Source organism: Colobus angolensis, unplaced genomic scaffold (assembly GCF_000951035.1).
Source record: "Colobus angolensis palliatus isolate OR3802 unplaced genomic scaffold, Cang.pa_1.0 Scaffold149, whole genome shotgun sequence".
Classification (NCBI taxonomy): domain Eukaryota; kingdom Metazoa; phylum Chordata; class Mammalia; order Primates; family Cercopithecidae; genus Colobus; species Colobus angolensis.
The window spans coordinates 2,461,976-2,485,514 of record NW_012114588.1 but is presented as its reverse complement, the minus strand read 5'-3'; the positions used below and the strand labels follow the sequence as shown (position 1 = coordinate 2,485,514).

At 44.3% G+C, this 23,539-nt stretch overlaps 1 protein-coding gene and 1 long non-coding RNA gene across 3 annotated transcripts in view; one reads left to right on the top strand and one right to left on the bottom strand.

Moving 5' to 3' along the window:
* MTOR (mechanistic target of rapamycin (serine/threonine kinase)) overlaps positions 1-23,539 on the top strand; it is a 152,242-nt gene that overhangs the window by 97,323 nt on the left and 31,380 nt on the right. For both annotated transcript variants that reach the window (XM_011935809.1, XM_011935808.1), the window contains exons 30-36: positions 3,118-3,257; positions 10,136-10,236; positions 13,568-13,683; positions 15,191-15,268; positions 15,477-15,584; positions 19,962-20,087; positions 20,185-20,316. In XM_011935809.1, the coding sequence (XP_011791199.1) occupies positions 3,118-3,257; positions 10,136-10,236; positions 13,568-13,683; positions 15,191-15,268; positions 15,477-15,584; positions 19,962-20,087; positions 20,185-20,316 (801 nt within the window). The remainder of the gene's footprint in view (positions 1-3,117; positions 3,258-10,135; positions 10,237-13,567; positions 13,684-15,190; positions 15,269-15,476; positions 15,585-19,961; positions 20,088-20,184; positions 20,317-23,539) is intronic.
* LOC105507355 lies at positions 10,814-16,327 on the bottom strand. Its single transcript, XR_001001081.1, has 4 exons — positions 16,237-16,327; positions 15,350-15,565; positions 14,957-15,083; positions 10,814-11,088 (listed from the first exon to the last, which is right to left on the bottom strand). It is a non-coding gene; the product is annotated as an uncharacterized LOC105507355 (long non-coding RNA).

Below are 23,539 nucleotides of genomic sequence, written 5' to 3'. Positions count from 1 at the left end.
AAAAAAAAAAAAAAAAGAAAATATATGCTATAAGGCTGGGTGCAGGGGCTCATGCCTGCAATCCCAGCACTTTGGGAGGCCAATGCAGGCAGATCACCTGAGATTGGGAGTTCAAGACCAGCCTAACCAACATGGAGAAACCCCGTCTCTACTAAAAATACAAAATTAGCTGGGTATGGTGGTGCATGCCTGTAACCCCAGCTACTCGGGAGGCTGAGACAGGAGAATCGCTTGAAACTGGGAAGCAGAGGTTGCAGTGAGCTGAGATCACACCATTGTCTGGGCAACAAGAGCGGAACTCCATCTCAAAATTAATTAATTAGTTAATTAAATGCATGCTATAATTGATACCTGACATTGAGGGATTTTTGTGTTCATTATTGCTTACATAGCTGCTTCCCTACTGCCATCTTTGGCCTACCAGTATTTAAAATGTTTCTGTTATTCTTTGTGGTCTTGGCAGGGCATTTGATAACTTCTAAGATATATAAAGCATCAACTTAATCCACTTAGCACTGAATTCCTGTAAGGTCAAGAAGTTCTAGGTCCATATATTTGATGAGGAACCTTTTATTAGTCATGTAGGTCGTTTACTGTGGTTTGCCTTGATCAGGAGCCCAGGATGTTAAAGTGAGAAAAATTGTGACTATTTAACAGGCTTTTGTTTGATTATCCAGCATTTTGCCTCACAGAACAGCTAGTAAATTAGAATGAAACTTTTAAGGGGATCTTTTGCCACCTTTAGCACATACTATCTTTTTTCTTTTTTTTTTTTTTTCAGACAGACTTTTGTTCTTGTTGCCCAGGCTGGAGTGCAATGGCATGATCTCGGCTCACCACAACCTCTGCCTCCTGGGTTCAAGTGATTTTTCTGCCTCAGCCTCCCTAGTAGCTGGGATTACAGGCATGCGCCACCACGCCCAGCTAATTTTGTATTTTTAGTAGAGACAGGGTTTCTCCATGTTGATCAAGCTGGTCTCAAACTCCCGACCTCAGGTGATCCTCCCACCTCGGCCTCCCAAAGTACTGGGATTACAGGCGTGAGCCACCGTGCCCAGCCTTAGCATGTATTATCTGTAACTAGACTAAGACAACATTTCTCCAGATGATGCCAAAGTAAAAGAACTGTGTCTCATCCAACCTTGCCACAATCCTTGTTTGCAGAGAGAAGTAAGTAGGGCGAGGGGGCACTTAATGTACTCCACCTAGATCAAGATGTTCTCTCCTTTGATATCCTTAGAGCTTAGATGCCAGTAAGTGCTGATTGAGACAAGGACTCCGCAGACATCTGGTATTCAGGTGATCTGCCAGCAAATGGTTTATACCCCATACTCAGAATGCCAGCCTTCAATGAAAGTTTCTCCATCTTCACGTTCCAAAGGTGGCCATTAGCTCCAGGATTATTGCTGAACCCGTGGTGGATTTTCTGTTATATTTAGGTAGCTGAATCATATTAAGCTTGACAATGGTTTGCTTTTTCTTGGCAGAGCCGGTGCTTTCTCAGCACAATTTATGTAACAGCAATCTCATTAGAGTTTTGTGTGATTCATTGCTTAAACCTTATAGTTTCTGCAATCTATTGCAATTCAAAATATCCTGCCCTCTAATTGACCCACTCCATATGCTGCCCCCTCTCCCCTCTACTTGTTCATGCTTAGTGTATGCCACACATTAGTCACCAGCTCTTTTTTTTTTTCTTTTCCACCCAGTATAGAAATTTGAAATGAGAAATTTACCAGTGCTTTTAAATTTTACGCTGTTTTTGTAGTCTGTCTTTTCTGAGTTTTCTATTTTGTATTTAGGCATAATAGGTATTATTTTGGACAGGCTTGAAAAATGAAGTTGAGATAGTTTGCCTTACATGGAGCCAGATATGCCCATTTTGACAAACTCCACTGATGTTGGGCGAAGACTTCGAGGCAACAAAATTAGTCTAGGAGCAGCAGAGGGCACCGGCTCTGCCAGAAAGAACCAGACCGGGGGAAATAGGTACAAGGGAACAATCTCCAGCATAAATGACCTCTTTTCAGAGGTTCAAGAAGAAAAGGTTATTTTAGACAGCTTAGCGGAGTAGTTGTTAGTCTACATACTGCACAAACATCAGTTTTATTTAGAAAGGGGAAGAGGGTAATGGGAGAAACTAGTGTGGGCCCTGCATCATATCATACAAATTTCACTGCAGAATCATATTGTTGTTAAAGAAATCCCTAGAGAGCCACTACCCTTGCCTGTGCAAAAATAGTCATTTATTGAGCTGATGATGAAGCAGCCCAGGAGAGAAACTGAGATGGAGGGCACATAAAATAGTCTCCTGATCATTTAGAGAGTCATAGTCTGTAACTTTCAGACTGGAGCACCTCCTACTCACTTGGACAACACCCAGTTTCAGCGTGGCACACCATCTGCTAGGGTAATGCAATCCCTCCTTTGGCCCCTGACACTGGTAAACCTGCCAAGCACTGAGCAGGAGAGAACATTAGATGGGAGACTCTAGAAGAATAGGGGAAAGACTTTCCAAAACATTTTAAATGGTGGTGGTATATTTTAAATTATTACTTCCTGAAAGTTTAAAAATGCATTAAGAAATGCAGAGAATCAAGAGCTTTAAAAAAGTGAGTTGTTCTCCTCCAGCAAACATGCAGATGAGGCCTGGTCTTTCTGGCCCCATCAGGAAAGCAGCTGCCATCCCTGTCAAGTAGCCCAGTGTCAGCACTCCAGCAGATTGGAGCGATGGCACCTTTGCAGCAGCTCCAGTGCTGTGGTCGGTGTTTTCTGCTAACCCTAAATGATTTCCCCTGTCCTCATGTCCCCACATCCTGGTGTGTTCTGATGACCCATGTGTCTGGGAAGGAAATAATAGGGGAGGAGTATGGCCTGACATCTGCTCTCAGATAATCCCAGGATCATTCTATCCATGTGCCAAGGAACCAGCATTTCCACCTTCCCCAAACAGCACTCCTCCAGATTGTCTGAAGTTCTTTTTAATCCAAGCCCAGACATAACTGATAGGTGACGTGTCATGTGTACAACATTTCCATGGAAAGAGAGTATGTGGATTAAAAAATGTGATCCCTTCTCTTCACCTCACAGCAGTCTTCTTTCTTTCCCATGCGACAGGAGATCCAGGCTACCTGGTATGAGAAACTGCATGAGTGGGAGGATGCCCTGGTGGCCTATGACAAGAAAATGGACACCAACAAGGATGACCCAGAGCTGATGCTGGGCCGCATGCGCTGCCTTGAGGCCCTGGGGGAATGGTGAGCTTCCTAGGATGATGGCATGTGTGGCTGCCAGAGACTTTGTCACTTTGATCTTTGGATTTGAAAGGAAGGCTTCCCCCAAATGGAGTTCTCACTTCAGACTCATTTTGTTCCACTTGATACTTCTCAGAAATCATCTTGCACTTTTGGTGTTTTTCTCTCTCCATTCTATCTCAGCTACTAAGTAGCAAGGCCTTCACTTAAACTTTACAATGCTCTAGGACAGGACAGCCTTGGGGGTGCTCCTGGGATCTACTTTTCCTATGTACTCTCCTGATCTTTACTGACCCCGTGAAGAGGTCATATTCTTACTTGGCAACCTTGATATTTTAAATTAGCTCTTGCAAATGCTTTTAGGAAAGAAGAACAGTGACTACCCTCTTCAGGTGCTTCATCTGTGTCAGATGCTTACTGTGTGTCCAGCACTATGCCAGGCTCCAAGGAAACAAAAGACACAAGAAAATAGGCCTTTCCTTTGAGGTTGATGAGACAGGCACATCAACAGAGGGTTATTATAGCCTGAGAGGATGTTGATAATGGTATGAGCCACGCTACCTTGAAAGCCCAAAGGAGGAAGCAGGGTGATCTTGCCGTACTTCCTGGAGGAAGGACTGAGAGTTAGGAGACAGGTAAAGGAGAAGGGAGGGGGGAAACAGGTACTCCAGGTGGAAGCAACAATAATGCGTAACTGAGAACATTTGGCTAGGTTTTGATTTGGAGAGTTGCTTGGGAATGTTGAAGGAAAAAAAATGGCCTCCATTCTGTTTCCAGCAACAAGTGCAACTTTTAAAAAATAGTTAAAATAAAATGCTATATTATCATTGTTAAACTGTTTAACTGCAGTTTTAAATGACTAAAACAGGCCGGGCGCAGTGGCTCACGCCTGTAATCCCAGCCCTTTGGGAGGCTGAGGCTGGCAGATCATTTGAGGTCAGGAGTTTGAGACCAGCCTGGCCAACATGGCGAAACCCCGTCTCCACTAAAAATAAAAAATTAGTTGGATGTGGTGATGCAGGCCTCTAATCCCAGCTACTCGGGAGGCTGAGGCAGGAGGATCACTTGAACCTGGGAGGTGGAGGTTGCATTGGGCTGAGATTACACTGCACTCCAGCCTGGGTGACAGAGCGAGACTCTGTCTCAAAAAAATAAATAAAAATAAATAAAAAATAAAAAATAAACGACTAAAAGTGCCATGCTACCTCCCGACTAGTGGATTATCCCAACTTTCTCTGGAACATGATACTTAGGGTCCACTGTTCCTTCATTCAGCCAGTAACTATCGAGTGTGTATTCATTGCCAATATCTATGCCAGGCCCTAGGGACACAGCTGTGAGCAAGACAGTCACAGCCCCTGCATTTCCAGCTTACAAGACAGAAAACCAGGCTGTTGTAATACATTGTGATACCATCAGTAAAGAAGCCATGGGGCTGTAGGTAATAGGAAGCACCCTAATCAGCCTTGGAAGATATCAGGAGGAAATGATATCTAAGTTGGACCTGTACAGTGAGGAGCACAGTATGGGGGAGTTTTAATAGGCCTTTTTGTTCAGATTCTTCTCTATGACCCCCTGTCTTCAGAAATAAGGATGTTCGTTTCCTCCAGGTATAGGGAAGGCACTTCTCACAGGAGGGCCTTATGACCTCCTTCAGGGGAGGGTCAAAATATTTTTCCTAGATGTTATGACCTGCTTCAGGGGATAAGGGCAGGGGGTAGTCAGAGTAATTTTTTTTTTTTTTTTTTGCTGCCATTTTCTTAAAATATTCAGTATGCCAAGGTACCATATTTCAGAGTAGTATATTCTGACCCCCATCACAAGGATGTACATTGACGGTAATGTGCTGTTTATACCATTTTGCACTCTGCCGTTTTCGCTTAAGTCTAGGCCACTGTTCCGTATCAGCATCTACAGAGCTACTGCCTCATTTTTTTAACAGCTGCGTGATATTTTATCATATCAATAAATCGAGTCTATTTACTATAGGCAAACTTTTATTTGTTTAGACATTTCCTACCTTGGAAAGTTTAAGAATATTGGACAAAATCAAAGTAAGCCTTCTAAAAGAATGATCTTTCACTACATGTAGTCTTTCTGTACTACCTTAGCCTCCCTCATAGCTGGGACTACAGGCACATACCACACAGTTGGCTAATTTTTTTTATTTTTTGTAGAGACAGGATCTCACAGTGCAGTCTAGGCTGGTTTTGAACTCCTGGGGTTCAAGTGATCCTCCCTCTTTGGCCTTCCAAAGTGCTAGGATTACAGGTGTGAGCCACTGTACGCAGCCTTTTTTTTTTTTTTTTTTTTTGAGGCAGGACTTTAATCTGTCTCTCAGTGGAGTGCAGTGATGTGATTATAGCTCACTATGGTCTTGAACTCCTGGACTCAAGCAATCCTCCCGCCTCAGCCTCCTGAGTAGAAGGAACTACAGAAATGCACCACCATGCCTGGCTAATTTTTTTAAATTATTAAAATTATTTTTTGTAGAGAGAGAGTCTCACCATGTTGCAAAGGTTGGCCGTTATTTCTTAATATAAAGTTATTACTACATCCCCAAGATAGAAGATGTTATAATGTTTTGCATAAAAATTTAATGTCAGTGAATTTAGCCTTAGGCATTGGATCATATATATAGAGAGATAATACTCTAAAATTATTTGAAAGTGGCTTGTCTGATTTAACCATCATTAAGAAGATTCAAAAGTGTTATTTATTTTTATAAATTAATATTAAAAGGCTGGGTGTGGTGGCTCACACCTGTAATCCCAAAACTTTGGGAGGCTAAGGCGGGCGGATTGCTTGAGCCCAGAAGTTTGACACTAGTCTGGGCAACAACGACGATAACAAAAACTCCATATTCATTTACCTCAATAAATTGAGGAAGCATATCCTTTCAAATCTGCTTTATTCATTTATGTAACTGAAGCTGCTGCTGCTGTTTTTAGTCCAACAAGTATCTAAAGCTGTATTGTCCAATATGATAGCCCTAGCCATATGTGGCTTTTTTTTTCCTTTTTGAGATGGAGTCTCACTCTGTCACCCAGGCTGGAGTGCAGTACTGTGATTTCAGCTCACTGCAACCTTCACCTCCCAGGGTCAAGTGATTTTCCTGCCCCAGTCTCCCGAGTAGCTGGGATTACAGGCGTGCACCACCACTCCCGGCTAATGTTTGTATTTTTAGTAGAGATGGGGTTTCGCCATATTGGCCAGGGTGGTCTCAAACTCCCGACCTCAAGAAACCCGCCTGCCTCAGCCTGCCAAAGTTCTGGGATTACAGGCGTGAGCCACTGCATCCGGCCTTACGGCTATTTTTAAATTAAATAAAATGTGAAATTCAGTTCCTCAGTCATACCACATTTTAGGTGTTCAGTAGCCACATGTGGCCAGTGGCTGCTATATTGGACAGTGCACATAGATAACTTTTCCATCATCACAGAAAGCTCTACTGGACAACACTGATCTAAGGCAAAAGAAAAGTATGTTAATAAGAATTAGCCACATTATTTCAAAAACAGTTTTTCTACTTTCAGATAAGCTGTCATACAATCATATCTTGTTATGGGAAAGATAAAATGAGATGGAAGTGTTCTTAAAATTCAACTCTAATCAATTCCTAAAATACTTAAGTGTTTGACTGTTGCCATTGGATTTACATATAAATATCACAGCCTGGCATTCAAAGTCTTTCCTATTGTGGCACCAGCCCGCTTGTTCAGCACATTTCTCAATGAACCCTTCTCTCATAATCTGAGCTCTGGCCAAATTATTCACTTTTCTCCAAATCCCACATTCATTTGTTCCGTTCTTTGAATTGCCCTCTTCTTCTGCTCCTTTTTCTACTTTTGAAATCCTCTGCACTGTTTCTTCCTTCTCGAAACCTCTCCTGGCCCCTTCCCCTTCCACTCCTCTCCTTTCACATTAAAGAGGACCACTTTTCCTAGCTGGGTTAGTAGGAACAGATTGGATGCATTGGAAAAGACTTGAGATGTGGTTTCCTGCAGTTCCTTTGTGTGACAGTTGAAGAAACTGAGGCTCACAGAAGTTGAGATGACCACGCTGAGTGATATCGATCTCCTGATGTTGCCGTTCTCAGTCCCAAATACCTCTGATCTCTTGGGTTCTTTCGAATTTTGTAATTACCTATAAAGCATAAGTGGCTAGTAATGCTGACCAAAGGATTTAAGAATGTGGGAGACTAAAAGAAATTTTAAAATGAGATGAAAGAAGCAGAATATTTTTCCTGATCATATGCAGGTTTCTGATACAGTTTATTCAGTCAACTCTAGAGTGCAATTTCTAAATTTATTTTGTGCGTATGTCCTGAACATGCCTAAGGCAGATGTTCATCAGAGGTGGCATCCGGAGTGATCTGGAGTTACCAGTGAGCAGAGACCCTTCCCGTTTTCCCCGTGCTTGTCTGCCTCCAGGAGGCTGTGAGAGCTAGGCAATCCCCACCCCCTGCCCTGCCCTGCCCAGCCCTGTGGTGCGGACAGCCACACCTGCAGCCACAGTGAACTAAAGTGAACCCCCTCCTCACACTGTTCCCACACAGCCTCTAGTCATTGAGAACAGATTCTTCGGGAGTGAGATCATAGGCCTTCAACCCTGAGAGGAGCCACGGAGCCATTCCAAATGGAAGAACACTTCCTAAGCTTTTTGTTCGTTTTAAATCTTCAGGGACCATGCTGATCTTCTCTGTAGCATTCCAATTTTGTATCATTCCAATTTTAGTATGTGTGCTGCACTTTCTGCGTTTTTTGCCCCAACACTAGGTGAGAAAATCAAAGTCCCAGAGGGTGCACCTTTTACCCAGTCCTCCCTGTGTGTAGTAAAAGATACCAGAAAACAACGGCTATCCTAGTTGTTGCCCCATAAACAGTCTCGTGTTTTTTATTTATTTGGTTTTGCCCCCCACCCAACCACCTTTGAGAGGCAGGACTCAGTATATTCTGCATTATTTTTTGTAACAAATGTTTGTGGAAGAGCAGAGCTGTTGTCTGTGTACTGACCAGGTTCTGACAGCTGTTCCCACACAGCTACATGGTGAAGTCAGTGCGAGGTTCACTGCTAGGGCTTGCCTTTCCGAGTTGCTGTTCCTGCGTTGCTCCCTGCTTTGTCTCTTGTAACAGTTTGTGGGATTTCAGCACTGAACTTGCTTCCTGCTCTAGATGGAAAAAAAAAAATTACATCCTTGGTCCTGTGGCACAGAATCAGCTGATCCTAACAAAATAGTAGAGGAAGGCTGAGTTAGGAGGGACAGCTTGCATGTTAGGAGGGACAGCTTGCATGGAGGATGCATTCATCCAAGTTGCTTGTGTTTACCAGCTGTAAATTTTGAATTATAGAATTGGAAGGACCATTTGGAGATCATGCAGCTTTCTCTCCTACCTCTAGTCAGGATCCTTATAAAAATATGCTGTGCAGATGAGCTGTGCCTCTGCTCTAAGCCAGTGGTTCTCAAACTGTGGCCCCTGGTCCAGCAACTTTGGCGTCATATAGAAACTTGTTACAAATGCACATTCTCAGCCCCTACCCCAACACTAGTGAGTCAGAAATTCAGAGAGTGGAGCCCAGCCACCTGAAGGAGCCCTCCAGGGAATTCTGATACACTTCGTTTGAGAACTACTGCTCTAAGGGAACCCCTAGCAGGGCCCAGGAGTGAAGATTTTTAAGTCTCAGTGGCAGGAAACCAACACAGAGGTTTATCCCACTCCCGTAATGGAGCTTCAGTAAATGTATAGGGCATCATGGCCACCAGTTCTTCTTTTCAGTCTCAGCTCTGTATTGAGCCAGAGTGCTTGTGTCCCTGGTTCCCTTGATCATGTGCCAGAGAGACGACAAAGTTAATATCCGCCATACTGCAATGCTGGATAATGGCCCTGAGTACCTCTCCACAGTCAGCTTCTTGGTGAGCTCAGCCTAGATTCCTTCTGCAGGGATTGACTTCAGCCTCTTTATTCCCGCCCTCCTCCACCACCTTAGAGTAGAGAGCAACTCATGTTCCATGAGGCTTCTGACCTAGGCCGCTTAGAACTTGTGCCCTTCCTCGTGACTACACCTCCAGTGCCAAGTTAAATCATCCTGCAGCATGTCTTTCAGAAAGCAGGAAAAATTAAGGAGTCTCCTAGTCATCTTGAAACTCATATGAAATCAGGGGCTCGGATTTGCATCATAGCAGAGTTTATTTCTTTTCATTGAGAAGCGAAACATGAGAGGGAGTTTCAACAGTCAACAGCAAGACCTTATTCTAGGGCTTCTGCATTCTCTTTGTTTGTTGGGGTGTCTTAAGCACCATTTATATCTCAATATCTCATAGTCCTCCTTCACATTCAGTTAATTGTGCAAAATTCTGAGAATAAGCAGCATCTAGCTTTCTGGTAGATGTAACCATTGTAGAGCCTTTCTTCTGTACAGATTGATTTCATCTGGGTTTCATTTCAGACTGAAACCATTTGTATAATACTTTTAGGAGCCAGTTCTCCCTATAGCTTTGAGCCCAAAATGAATGTCCAGATGCGTCTCTTCAGATTGCTTTCTCTGTAGGCCTGCCAAAGGGAAAGAGCCCAGAATTCTTTGGCATAGGAGAGAAGTTATTTAATATTTATGAAGGGAGCCAGATGTTCAGGACATTTCATATCACAGAGTTAGACATGGTTCCTATCCTTGATAAACTCACCCAGACAAATTATGAGCACCAGGTCATAGAAACAACAAATAGCCCATTCGTTATCTATTATGTGACCTGGTAGAATGTGCTTTTTTATTAAAAGTGTCCAGTTCCTGTGTAGTCCTCAACTAATCCAAGGGGCAGGAGAGGAAGATTGGTAGTTTAAGGAGATTTGGATTAATCTGACTGTATAATTCATTTCCTTCAGGGGTCAACTCCACCAGCAGTGCTGTGAAAAGTGGACCCTGGTTAATGATGAGACCCAAGCCAAGATGGCCCGGATGGCTGCTGCAGCTGCATGGGGTTTAGGTAAAGCTTCCCTCACAGGCACCCCATCAAGAATGGGGTGAGTGAGGCTAGGGGCTCGCATCAGAAGAGTAAGGCGCTGGCTCTAGGTGGAGATCCAGGTCTGTGGAAGTGTAAAAACGGTCTGTATCCACCTACTTCTACACCTTCCATCTGTCCTTTCTACCTGATGATTTTTATGAACTTGTTGGACATGGGGAAAATTGGATCTTCGTGGGGAGGCCAAGGAAAAGAGTGCACAAAATCAAAATTGAGATTTAGTGGGAACTTAGCGTACTCACACAGAATACTGATGCCAGATGCTTTTCCCCGTACACCAAGCCACTGTCAGCAGACACCAACGGGGTGTCAGGTAGTTTATTTCTGACACTGTCTACTTGGAAATAGCATCAGATCCCACAGGTTAAGGGCTCATCCCAAAATACTGCCCCACTTCAGATGCCAATCACAAGTACCAGGTTGTGATTTGTGTTTCTCACTGACCAGCTGTAAATCAGGGTTCCCATAACTCTCCTCCACAGGTGTGATAATTTGGTAGGACAGCGCACAGAACAAAAGGAAACACTTTTATTTACATGTACTGGTTTCTTATAAAGGGTATTATACAAGATACAGATGAACAGGTACAATGAGGGAAGGTCTAGAAGGGTCTGGAGTGCAGAAGTTTATGTCCTGTGTGGTAGGTACTAGGGTTTACCACCACCCTCCCAGCACCTTCATCAACCTGGAAGCTCATTGTTCAAGAGTTTTTATTGCCTTTAATTTTCAACCTCTTCACCTTTCCTAGATGTCAGTGGACAGGGCTGAAAGTTCAAACCTGGTAATTACTTGGTCTTTCTGGTAACCAGCCCCATCCTGGAAGGGGAGAAGGAGGGAGAGACAATGTTAGGCAAAGTTGAAGTCACATGCTACTTAGCGAACCAACCTCTTTGGCAATAGGCTTGGATATTCTGCAAGGTTAGTGGGGTCCTACGCCCACACATTCAGCAGGGTACTAGGGTATGCATCTCTCTGTCTCCATTTACCTTTTCAGTTGAAAGCAGAAACAAGAGATGAGGAGACTGGGTGTGGTGACTCACACCTATAATCCCAGCACTCCGGGAGGCTTGGGTGGAGGATCACTTGAGCCCGGGAGTTTGAGACCAGCCTGGGCAATATAGTGACACTCCATCTCTACCAATTTTATATGTGTGTGTATATATACATATACACACACACACACACTTTTTTTTTTTTTTTTTTGAGATGGAGTCTCACTCTATCACCCAGGCTAGAGTGCAGTGGCACGATCTTGGTTCACTGCAACCTCCCGGGTTCAAGCAATTCTCTGCCTCAGCCCTCTGAGTAGCTGGGATTCCAGGCACCACTACCACGCCCAGCTAATTTTTGTATTTTTAGTAGAGACAGGGTTTCACCATGTTGGCCAGGCTGCTTGAACTCCTGATCTCGTGATCCATCCGCCTCGGCCTCCCAAAGTGCTGGAAACACAGGCGTGAGCCACTGCGGGTGGCCCTAATTTTTTTGTTTTAAAGAGAGATAAGGAGAACTCTCTTTAGGTTCCTGCATCCAGCTATGCCTAAAGTCATCTCTATAGTTGACCTTCTCAATAAATTTTTTCTTAAACTATTGTACCTTATCAGCATAATCAGTAGGGGCTCACTATGAATAATAATGAACACTCCTATCACTCAGGAAATGCAAAGAGTTTTTGATAGCTCTATACCAGGCACTAGGGACAAAGACCAAACATATTTCGTCTTATACCACAGTAGGATTTGACTTTGGTTGCCTAAAGCAAGATAATGATTTATTTTCCTCTCTTATAAATGAAATCTAGAGGTAGGCATTTCCAGACTAGTATTTTGGCTCTATTATCACCTTTTTCCAGATTGCTGCTTTGCACGCTCAGCCCGTGCCTCCATTTTAAAGTTCACATGATCCAGCATGGTTGCTGGAGCTCCCCATGTCATGTTTTTATCCCAAGCAGGAGTAAAGGGAGAAGACAGTTGTCTATCTCCTTTTATTCATATTTCTTAACTTATAGTTTAGAACTTTCCCAATATATATAACAATGAAGATTATAGTATAATAAACCCCCATCTGCCCGTCACCTTTTCCATCAATTACAAACATTTTCACCATTTATTGTCTCTATTCTCCTCTTTGCTGCCCAGTTCTTACCCACCTCACTCCTACTCCCAGAGTATTTTAAAACAGAGATTTACTTTCAATCCCTGCAGACATGTCAATTTCCAACACTGGGCTCCAGCTAAGAGGATTATCAATATCTGTTCCAGGGATGGTCTTGATAAGAAGGGAAAGGATATGTAGAACATCCCTGGTGAAAAGCTTCACCTGTGGAGCCCAGAGGAAAGTTACATAACCTTCTACCTCCATTCTCTTCTTCTGTCCGTCTTGAGTCACAGAGCTTATACCCTTTCCTTTCATGAGCTCTGGGCTAGATCCGGAACATTTTTCAAAAACAAATTGCTTCCTGAGGAGTCATCGTCAGCTATTTGCTTGTGCCCAGAGGCATAGAGAATGGATGAGCCGATGGTCTGGAGTGAGAGGCAGGAAAATGCCTTGTAAAATTGGCAGCCCTGCAGTTTGCAGCTAATGAAGCTGATATCTTTTCTGCAGATGGTCTTGGAAATCCTGGCATTTGATACATGCTCACCCCACCAGGAGAAGTAAATACCTCTTCCCAGATGCAGCCATTTCCCCAGTCTAACATGACACAGAGACCACTGTGCTGTGACCTAGCCCGGCTTTTTGTTATAATGGAGTTGCTTACAATATTTATCTCCTCCCTCCTGAGGCAAAGATGTTGCCAGAATGAAATGGGCAAGCTATGTGTCTAATCCTGTCCCCTATCATCTGTGTAATGGCTATTTTCAATTGTTTAGAGGAAAGTGTAATTTCCCAACATACCATTGAACTGTGAGCTGCCTCACTAGTAGGGAAGAAAGCAATTTTGTTTCACCTGGAGAAACCTGAGAGCGTTCTCTAGGATAATGAGGTGCTGCCTTCAGCCCAGTTGATGTGCAGACTTCACACTCATGCACTTCCCCCCTCATCTGTCAAGATGCTCCCTGGGCAGCCATGGAGTCCTGTGTTTAGGAGAGCGATGTGGCTTTTCTTTTTGTTAAGTCAACCTGCATAGTGTGTATAGGGGCTCTGCAGGATTTTGGTACATGAGGCTCAAGTGCATTTGTCTTGTTTGTATCCCAAGCTAAAGGAAAGTAACAATGGTAAGACCTATTTGAGATGCTGCCTTTAGCCCAACCAACCAACCCTCTTGATGCTTTGTGTGTGTGTGTGTGTGTGTGTATAGGTCAGTGGGACAGCATGGAAGAATACACCTGTATGATCCCTCGGGACACCCATGATGGGGCATTTTATAGAGCTGTGCTGGCACTGCATCAGGACCTCTTCTCCTTGGCACAACAGGTAAAAACCTGCATGCACCCAGATCTCTCAGCAAGGAAAAGATTGTAGTGCTTCTGAGCACACGGTGCTTCAGTAAATAAGCTATTATACTTCAGGTCTGATGTTTACTTGGCTTTGTGAGTGCATTTGAATGGTTTTGATGCATTGCACTCAGAAAACTGCCAGCAGGTCTGCTGGGGCTACTTTTTGTTCTGAGGGGGACAAATGTGTTCTGGAAGCTGCTGCCTCAGTTGCTTTTGGAGTTAGCTTGTTGGGTCATTGTTACATCCCTTGTTGTAGAGAGAAGCTATATTTCACCAAAAGATAGGAGTCAGAGAGCCAGCAGTCTCACTGTGCGGCAGAAATCAGTCACAAGGGTCTTCTGGCCATGCAGGCATGTCACACATTGATTACCTTCCGAGGAAGCTAGTACTTATTTGCAAATAGTGTGCTGACTTGCAGAATGAAATAATGAAGTAATCCCATCCACCCTGTCAGACACGAGACTAAATGAAGTGCCCGGGTAAATGATCTGAGCACTTAAGGCATTGGGACACTATAATTAACCTTAAACATTCAAAAACGGGAAAAACTCTGAATGAGGGATTTTTTAATTGATGGCACAGAGGAAATTCAAACTGCAGTGCTGTGGCATCCTCCAGGCTCTCATCTGTGTGATGAGAACCAAGATCTTGGTTGTCTCTGTCAGAGACACAAGAGCTCCCGTTCACATGCACAGGATTGGGCATCTCTGCCAATTTCAGAGGCACTCCCTAATAAGGACAGAGGGTGCTTGGAAGCCAGAGCTACCACCTGGGGCCATTGAAGTGTGTGCAGAATCTATTTTCATAAACATGCCCAGCAAGGAAAAGTTAAAAGAGGGTAGATCCCCAGGCTGGGCACAGTGGCTCACACCTGTAATCCCAGCACTTTGGTAGGCCAAGGTGGATGAATCACTTGAGGCCAGGAATTCGAGACCAGCCTGCCCAACATGGCGAAACCCTATCTCTACTAAAAATACAAAAATTAGCTGGGCATGGTGGTGGGCACCTGTAATCCTAGCATCCCAGCTACTTGGGAGGCTGAGGCAGGAGAATCGCTTGAACCTGGGAGGTGGAGACTGCAGTGAGCCAAGATCACGCCACTGCACTCCAGTCTGGGTGATAGAGTGAGACTGTGTCTCAGAAAAAAAAAGGTAGATCCCCAGTTATGTCCTCTTGAGATGCAAGAACCCATGATTCAGTTTTACAGCCCTCATTCCCATGCCCTTGCCACCTAAGATTGTGTGTGTTACCTTAGATAGATGTTAAAGTTTTGGATGCCATGCATTTCTGTCTTTGATGAGAAATTGGATAATACCTCCTCTCAAGCCATTCACTTCTGGGAAAATGCCTTTCTTCAGCAAATTTCTCTCTTCGTCCCTGGAATTTAAGTGAGACAGATAACTTCTGTAGCTAGTTGGGGTGCCCTAAAATAACCCTAAGCTCCCAAGTCCAGAGCTCAGTCCCAAGGGTTGTTTCTCTTCCAGTGCATTGACAAGGCCAGGGACCTGCTGGATGCTGAATTAACTGCAATGGCAGGAGAGAGTTACAGTCGGGCATATGGGGTAAGTGTCAACTATTCTGCACATTGTCATTTTTGAGGCTTATTTCCATACTTTTTTCAGAATGGGCTATTGAGAACTCACAGGCTGCTGGAAACATGCCTGTTTTCTCTGATCGGCAGATACCCTGACACCAGAAGGAATGATTTAAATCCTGTCTTTTGGATTGTTTGTGCAGTAATTAGTTTGGAATGTGATTTGCTTCCATCAGGCCATGGTTTCTTGCCACATGCTGTCCGAGCTGGAGGAGGTTATCCAGTACAAACTTGTCCCCGAGCGACGAGAGATCATCCGCCAGATCTGGTGGGAGAGACTGCAGGTGAGCTTGGTAGAAAGCCCCAGTTCACCCGCCTACCCCTGCCCCTTCCAGGACCTGGGAGAGTGCCCCCCTCCACTCCCTCTCTTACTCAACTTGCTTTTCCTGCCTCCTCCACCAATGTGTTGCTTGGCTTGCATACAAAGCAGAATACTCAAATGCTCCTCATCTAAGCTTAAGCTGTGAGAGAATGACCAATTTTCCCCGTCTCTCTTACTCTCTCCTCTAGGAATTAAAAAAAATGTTTTTTAATAAGTGACAACTGTGACCAGTTAAGAACCATAATCTCAAAATCAGTGGTTCTCAACTTTAGTGGCACATTAGAATCACCTGGAAAGCTTTTTAAAGTCCTGATGCCCAGGCTGTTCCCCAGGCCAATTAAATTTCTGGGGAGAGACTCAGGATCAGTATCTTTTCAGGTTCCCCCAGATGATTCCACAAGCCAAAGCTAAGAACCACTGTTCTAACTATATTTGCAGGCCACCCGCACTAGCTTTTCAAATGGGGTTGCCTTAGGTTCTCATTGGCCAACTCCTCCTGTTGATAGTTACTTAGGTCAGAGTCATCCTGTCGCCTGCATTGAGACTTTTTTCCACTGCAGTTTCCCCTTGTAGAGAAGCTTTCCCAAGTCCTCCATCAGTATTTTCATTATCACATTCTGATCATTTTAACATGAGGATCTGTCACTCCAGTTCTGGGAGTCAGGAGTCTTAAGTGTTCTGGGAAGGATGGCCAGTTCTCCCATTCCTTGAGTGGGTAGGATAGGAAGTTCATCAGCAAAAGAAAAAGAGAGAGAAAGCCTTTACCACTCCAGAAACCGTTTGTCTCCCTGCCTATCATAATCCATCCCCCCAATTATAAGCCATTTCCTCTCAGCTAGATCCCCACCTAATTCCAAATTCTCGCTTCAGACCAATCAAAGTTTGTGCTTCAGGCGTCTCAGTAGGCTGTGACAAAACCCTCTGACTGCAAACTACATTCCTGCCTAGGAAGCTCAGGGCACATTCCCCTGGAAAGGAGAGAGCAATGGGCACGGGAACATCTATGAATACAGTCATTTATGGCTCTGAAATGAGCACATACAGTTCTTTTACATGTTTTATTAGTAATTATGAAATGCCCAGTGAATGTTTTGATGGAAAATTGTCTCCTGGGCATCAGAAATAATTCCACAAATAAGCATTTCCCACTTAATTTGTACACACCCCAGTTCTTTGAAATGCCTATAATAAAGAGTTTCTACAGCAGAGATCTAATGAACCTTCTGACAGTCTGACAAGTGGGACTTGATCCAAATGTAGACTTGGAGGGGAGGGGATGCATGGAATGAGTCCTGGGAAGAGAGATGCCTGTCTGACTTTACTAGGTCCAGGACACTGTTACCACCTTAAGCCTTCGTGACTTTCCTATCTTGAGGCAGCAAGATGCTTTTTGGCTTACAGGAGGCCAAATTATTTCAGCATCTGGGAGGACCTAACTATTGGTGAGAGGTAACAAAAAACAATCACTCAATGTACTTTTTTCTGTTATTTTAACTTTCTAAATCATTGTTGTCACACCTCATGGGATGGAAAATTGTGGTCCAAGACCTGAAAATAAAGCATTACATTTATAGTGGAAATTTGGCTCTTGTGGATGGCTTGCTGTCAAATGAAGTGCTGGGGCTAGAAAACTGCCATTTTGTGGTCAAATCATTTAAATTAAAATCCGCAGCCAGTATTATAGTAGTGGAAAAATACATGTTTGTTACTTTTCTTTGGAGTTGCACAATGCTTTGGTTCCTAAGACCCTCCCATAGGGCAGTTAGAGAGGTCAGCATTACTGGCACTGGGTCTCTTCTTGCCTTGGGTTCTCCCGTCAGGCTCAGACTACATCTTATCATAGCTAAAAGCCTGAGATCATTGTTGCTAGACTTTTAAGTTTATGTCCGTGGAGTTCAGCTCCATGGGTTCATGGAATTTACCATGAAGCAGTAGGTCTCAAGAACTCCCCTTCTGAGTCTGAATTCTTATCAACAAGGGTGAAAAAGGAGTTCACTTGGCTGGGCATGGTGGCTCATGCCTGTAATCCGAGCTCTTTGGGAGGCCGAGGCAGGCAGATCGCTTGAGGTCAGGAGTTCAAGACCAGGCTGGCCAACATGGCAAAACCTTGTATCTACTAAAAATACAAAAATTAGCCAGGCGTGGTGGCATGCACCTGTAGTTCCAGCTACTCAGGAGGCTGAGGCAGGAGAATCGCTTGAACCCGGGAGGCAGAGGTTGCAGTGAGCCGAGGTCGCACCACTGCACCCCAGCCTGGGCAACAAGAGCAATCCCACCTATGATCCCAGCACATTGGGAGGCTGAGGCGGGCAGATAGCTTAAGCCCAGGAGTTGGAGACCAGCCTTGGCAACATGGCAGAACTCCGTCTCTTCAAAAAATACAAAAATTAGCCAGATGTGGTGTGCGCCCATAGTCCCAGCTACTCAGGAAGTTGAGGCGGGAGGATCGCTTGAACCTGGGAGGTTGAGGCTGCAGTGAGCCGTGATTGCACCAATGTACTCCAGCCTGAGTGACAGAGTGAGACCCTGTCAAAAAAAAGAAAGAAGAATAATTTCTAAGTGTAACTGAATGAAGCATTTCCCCTTCTGTGTATACTTTTTGATCTCAGACAAGTAGAAATGAAGAAGAAAGAATCTAAGATGCCAACATACAGGGTATCTCAACAGTCTCTTGTTTTTTCAGGAGTCTTTTTTTTTTTTTTTTTTTGGAGACGGAGTCTAGCTCTCTGTCGCCCAGGCTGGAGTGCAGTGGCGCGATCTTGGCTCACTGCAAGCTCTGCCTCCCGGGTTTACGCCATTCTCCTGCCTCAGCCTCCTGAGTAGCTGGGACTACAGGCGCCCGCCATCTCACCGGCTAGTTTTTTGTATTTTTTTTTAGTAGAGATGGGGTTTCACCATGTAGCTCAGGATGGTCTCGATCTCCTGACCTCGTGATCCACCCATCTCAGCCTCCCAAAGTGCTGGGATTACAGGCTTGAGCCACCGCGCCCGGCTTTTCAGGAGTCTTAATGGAGGTTGAGGCTTTATTAATAACTTCAGAAATATAAAAGTCACCAATTTAAAAACAATGTCACTTGAAAGTTATTTGAACTTATTTACATTTAATTCATTTTTGAACTTTGAATGATACATTTTAAATTTAATTTCTTTGTCAGTGATAGTCATCTTCAACCAGAAAGACGGAACAAAATTTTAAAGTTAAAGATGTATTATGTATTATATTCACCATTCACAAAATAAATTGAAATCAGTCATTTAATTTATTTAATCCTCGCCGTATCCCTATGAAACTGGTACTGTTTTTATTCCACTCTACAGATCTGTCAGAGGTTAAGTGATTTGCCCAAAGTCACATAGGTAGCAAGTGGCAGAGGCAGGATTCAAGCTCCAAACCCATGCTATACCATCTCTCAAACTGCTGAGAAGTCCCTAAGGGCAGGGGTTCCCATACCCGGGCCGGGGACCGGTAGGTAGCCTGTTAGGAACCGGGAGGCACAGCAGGAGGTGAGGGATGGGCAAGCTCCACCTCCTGGCAGATCAGCAGCCACATTAGATTCTCATGGGAGCATGAACCCTGTTATGAACTGTGCATGCAAGGGATCTAGGTTGCACGCTCCTTATGAGAATCGAATGCCTGATGATCTGAGGTAGAATAGTCATCTGAAAACCATTCCCCCGCCCCCGCCCAATATGTGGAATAATTGTCTTCCACAAAACTAGTCCCTGGTGCCAAAAAGGTTGGGGACCACTGCCTAAGGGTATTTCACTTACAGTGCCCTTAACCTGAGAAAGCTTAGATTCTATCAGCAAATCTCCTTTGTGTTTCACAGTGGATTTGACTGTGACTTGCAGGAAGTTAAAATGTATCAGAAGGCCGGGCACGGTGGCTCATGCCTGTAATCCCAGAACTTTGGGAGCTGAAGCAGGCAGATCACTTAAGGTCAGGAGCTCGAGACCAGCCTTGCCATCATGGTGAAACACCATCTCTATTAAAAATACAAGAAAAGGCTGGGCACGGTGGCTCACACCTGTAATCCCAGCACTTTGGGAGGCTGAGACAGTTGGATCACAAGGTGAGGAGTTCAAGACCAGCCTGGCCAAGATACCGAAACTCCATCTCTACTAAAAATAAAAAAAAATTAGCCAGGCATGATGGCGCATGCCTGTAATCCCAGCAACTCGGGAGGCTGAGGCAGGAGAATCACTTGAACCCAGGAGGCAGAGGTTGCAGTGAGCCAAGATTGCACCACTGCACTCCAGCCTGGGCGACAGAGCAAGACTCTGCCTCAAAAACAATGTATCAGAAGACATATCTGATCTTCACTTTTGAATGTTCCAGGGCTGCCAGCGTATCGTAGAGGACTGGCAGAAAATCCTTATGGTGCGATCCCTTGTGGTCAGCCCTCATGAAGACATGAGAACCTGGCTCAAGTACGCAAGCCTGTGTGGCAAGAGTGGCAGACTGGTGAGTGACACCCACCCACCCACATGGGCAGGTAGGGCCCCATGGTGTCCCTGGGCTGTCCAGTTCTGTCTGTAACCCAGTCGCTCTTATTTTTAAGGCTCTTGCTCATAAAACCTTAGTGTTGCTCCTGGGAGTTGATCCGTCTCGGCAACTTGACCATCCCCTGCCGACAGTTCACCCTCAGGTGACCTATGCCTACATGAAAAACATGTGGAAGAGCGCCCGCAAGGTCTGTATCCCAGTGCATCCAGAACAGACCACCTTCTCCAGAATGCCCGCCTGATCTGCTTCTCTCTGCCCCTTTAAGACCAGAAAAGAAACAGTGTTTAAACCACCTACTCACAATGTCAGGGAGTTTCTTCCTGTTATGAAGCTATTTGGCCTAATTTCATAAAGTGAATCATAGTTGAGGAGATACATGTATACCATTGATCAATGAATGTGATCACAGTTATATGTATTTGTATCTAGAAAGTGCTGGGACATAGAAAAGGCACACTTTCTACCCCTAAGAGAAGATGGGCTGTTTGGTACAAAAAAGAGCAGATTTGTGAATACACAGAATAGAACTTTCACAAGACCAATTTGGGTTTTTCAGACTTCTGGTCCCCTGTTCTGTCATCAGTTTGGATTCAAAAGGAATAACATGCAGGGTGTAATGCTGAAACCAGGAGGGAAAGTTATCTTGAAGCCAATGTAGAATTCCTCTGACTTTATTTACAGACAAGCCCTTGGGAAATAGATGTGGCTCCTGGTTTGGGGGTTTTCTTCTTTAAACAGTCTGCCTGGATGATGGTGAGAACTAATAACCAGTAGACCCTGGAGGCAAAGTCAGCACCTGCTTTGGCTTCCCCTTCCTCCTTCTTACCAAAAGGAAGAGGGAGTCCTAACTAGCCTTCTCTCCCCATTGTGACCCCACAGTGAGGTACCTGAGATGAGAGAGGAATAAAACCCACTGGAGCCTCTGGTGTGGGAGATCTCATAAAATAAAAGTTGTGTTTCTGCGGAAGGCACACTTAGGAGATCTGGGGACTGGGTCTAGAAATTGACTAATTTTATACATGACTGACTCAGGGTGGCTGTGAATGCCACCCAGAGTGGGATCAGCCAGCCTGTACCCAGGCACCTGGTCTTTGGGATTTACTGCAGTACCAATGACCTAAGTTTCCTTCTTCAAATGTGCAGCTTGGATATTTTGTTTGTTTTTGTTGTTTTGCTTTATTTTTCAGTCTCTCTGAGCCTCCCAGGCCAGAGCATTTCTGATTTAAAGCCTGACCTCCTCCAGGCAAATGAGAAAAACAGAAGGTGCTGGATCTGAGTATAGTCTGGTTTCCCTCCTATGTATAGTCTCCAAGTCTTTGACTGTCTTGCCCAAGGCAGGCCGAAGAAGTCTTTTGGGTAATATCTCAAGGAGTGGCTTCTTTCAACATAAGACCCCAGCCCAACTTCTCCATAGAATAGTCTTTGTTAGTAGCCCAAATTCTGGTGGAATTAAAAATTAGGAACCTATTTAAAGTAAAGTGCTAGGACTTCAAGCCCAGAACTAGAGATGTCATATCTTCATAGTTAAGGAGCTACCCAAAGAAAACTGACTACTTAATAATTGTGCTGCTGATCAAGACACTCACTGAGCCTTCCTTTCCTCCACTGTAAACAAGAATCATGCTCTGCCTTGCCTGAGGCAAGGGAAGTATTTGTGGGAAAAGCAGACCCTGTTATCCTGGAAGGCATCAGGCTATGGGTATATGTATCATGTTTTCCTAGACGAGACACTTCACAGAATCCAGAGACAGGCTGGTCTTCTGTAAAATTTCACTGAGCCAAGGCCGTTGTTCTTGCCCACAAACCCACCCATGCAATCTAGAACCAGAATATTGTGCCTAACTAAAATCCTGCGGGCCTATGAGAAGCCCCTTCTTCCAAGTGACAGGTCCTTCATTTATAAGAGGGAAAGAATCACTTTTCCCTTTTTTCATTTCCTGGGGATGGAGAAAACAAATTTTAAATAGAAAATTTCCAATTCCTTGAAAATAAGTTGTCTTGTACTATACAGTAGAAAGATATTGGATTCTCTTATGCTGGATAAATGAAATATTGAGCTTCAAATCCAAACTTAAAACCCAGCCTCCCCAGCTTTGGCAGTTTATATTTTGTTCAGCTCCGTATTAAGTCCACCAAAGAGTTTAAACCCAGTGTCTGAACTGTTAATGCAGGTAGCTTATGGGCTCTGAAAAGCACCTAGCGTCAGAGTTCCTGGTTTAGCTCCTACCTGCGTGACGTACGCAATGATCACACTGAGTTATCACCTTTTTAGTGATGGATTTTTTTACTACAGCCTCCCAATTCTTTTTTTTTTATATACATATAATCAGATTTAAGCCAGGTGTGGTGGCTCACACCTATAATCCCAGCACTTTGGGAGGCTGAGGCAGGCAAATCACTTTAGGTCAGGAGTTCGAGACCAGCCTCGGCAACATGGTGAAGCACCGTCTCTACTAAAAATGCAAAAATTAGCCGGGTGTGGTGGTGCACACCTGTACTCCCAGCTACTCGGGAAGTTGAGGTGGGAGAATCGCTTGAACCTGGGAGGCAGACTGCAGTGAGCCAAGATCACGCCACTGCACTCCATCCTGGGTGACAAGAGCAAAACTCTGTCTCAAAAAACAAAACAAAAAATCAGATTTAAGATGGGTCAATGTAGTTCTCCTAGAAAGAAAAACTAAAGAGTGGTTCATACCTGTAATCCCAGCACTTTGGGAGGCCATGGTGGGAGGACTGCTTGAGCCCAGGAATTTGAGACCAACCTGGGCAACATAGCAAGACCTCATCTCTACCAAAAATTGAAATTAAAATTAACTGGACCGTGGTGGTGTGTGCCTGTAGTTTCAGCTACTGGGAGGCTGAGGTAGGAGGATCACTTGAGGAAAAGTGTTCAACTCTGCAGTGAGCTATCATTGTACCACTGTACTCCAGCCTGGGTAACAGAGTGAGAGACCCTGTCTCTAAAGAAATAAACAATTAAATTTTAAAAATTAAAATTAAAGGAAAAGTTATCACTTCCGAAGTGTGGGATACTAATGTAGTTCATTTTTCAAAGCTGGTGGTGAGTAATGGATCTCGGTGAAGACAGACGTCTGAGGGAGACAGGTGTTAAGTGTTGGAACATCTGTGTGCCTGCCCTGTCTTCATGCAGTGGATTAACTGCTTGATCAATTGTTTGTCATGTCATTCTGGCTCTGGGTTAACCCAATCCCTTCATGCCAACTAATTCCTTATATTGAAAAGCGTCTGAGGATCGTCCTGGTCCCCAAGCTAGGGAGTTTCATTTTCTTCAAGACCATCATCACCGACGTGTTTTTTTGTGGTGTGTGTGTGTGTGTGTGTGTGTGTGTGTGTGTGTGTGTGTGTGTGTGTGTGTGTTAACCCAATCCCTTCATGCCAACTAATTCCTT